The following is a 1,205-nucleotide window of genomic DNA, read 5'->3' as shown; positions in this document are numbered from 1 at the left end:
ACCATTTGTTTAGCATACTATCGTCTGACAGACCGTAAGGCATAGAACGTGACTGCAATTGCATTAATTTTTCCCAACCGTGGCGTTGCGACAGCGTGACACACGCATAAGCACGTAGAAAAAAGACTCAAGATCATGCCGATAGGTATGGTCGATATTCAGCAGCACCTCGATTGCCATGAACTCCATTGTGCCAGTCTGGTGCCGCGCGCCGCTTCGCCCACTTCCAACTTCTTTGGCAAGATCCAGATCAATCAGCATGCCAGAGTAGCCATCCGCCTTGTCTGGATCGGTGATTATTATGTTGTTCTCCGAAATATCCCGATGAAGGATGTTCCCATCCAGGTAAAGAGACCGGTGCGCCTTTATTGCATCACGCAGCGCCGTGAGAAGCTCCAACGGTGATTTGTAGTCATAGATCGGCCGGCCAGCGGGCGAGATCACGAGACACCGGAGGACACGGTTGTCGTACAGTTCCTCACCATTCTTGTCGAAGAGACTCGGTTTGTGCGCTGACTGAATGGAGAAAGCTAGTTCATTTTCCTCCTGAGTGTCCCTTGATGGCTGATTGGTGGAACGCGATCGTTTGGATGCCTGCATCCCCTTATCCGGGGATCTGCGTTTCCTGGAAGATGACTTTCGACGGATATCTAAGCGGCGCGGCTCGATGAGCGGCTGAGATTGATGAAATGAGGAGGTTGCGCTGGGGGGTGCGCTTTTGAAGTGGTGGCGCTTGTCGAATGTCAGACTGCAGCGCATGTCGGCGATGCTGGTGATGGTACTGTGACCGATGATCCTTGCAACTCCTTGGACATTCTTTTGACATGCTAGCTCAAGGAGTTCCACCTCCGGCCGCCGCTTGTCCGACACCCATGAGAATTTAGCTACGCCTTGTCCATCGTTTGTGAGAAAACATGTGGTCCCGCGACACACGATGGCATGTTGAAAGGAAAGTATTTCACCCAGCTGCAGCACTTTTTCATCTAGAGTTCCAGGCCCTTTGACAGTTATTGATTTGTTGCCGTCTTCATCCCCTAGCAATAAAACTATCCAGTCCTAGTTCCTCATCACTCATCATGGTGTAGCCAACAAGCACCTGAAAAGAACCGTCTTGAGTCCTTGTAGACGTCGATGACGCCGGAGCTATAGGGACCCGAACGGTCGAACACCCACGCCTCCATCTTGGTTCTCGCAGACGGCAAACG

The 1,205-nt window shown here is 51.6% G+C and overlaps 1 protein-coding gene across 1 annotated transcript; it reads right to left on the bottom strand.

The window, feature by feature from the left end:
* Window positions 1–63: 63 nt before the first annotated feature.
* On the bottom strand, window positions 64–1,181 carry HCAG_09324 (predicted protein; the record flags this gene model as incomplete). Its single annotated transcript, XM_001535708.1, has 2 exons — window positions 64–983; window positions 1,097–1,181. 2 exons carry the CDS (start codon window positions 1,179–1,181, stop codon window positions 64–66), a joined length of 1,005 nt encoding a protein of 334 aa, XP_001535758.1.
* Between the last annotated feature and the right edge of the window lie 24 nt (window positions 1,182–1,205).

The sequence above is a fragment of the Histoplasma capsulatum genome, genomic scaffold, assembly GCF_000149585.1.
Source record: "Histoplasma capsulatum NAm1 scaffold_228 genomic scaffold, whole genome shotgun sequence".
Classification (NCBI taxonomy): Eukaryota; Fungi; Ascomycota; class Eurotiomycetes; order Onygenales; family Ajellomycetaceae; genus Histoplasma; species Histoplasma mississippiense.
The sequence above is the reverse complement of the archived record's forward strand: the minus strand, read 5'-3'. Positions and strand labels throughout refer to the sequence as shown.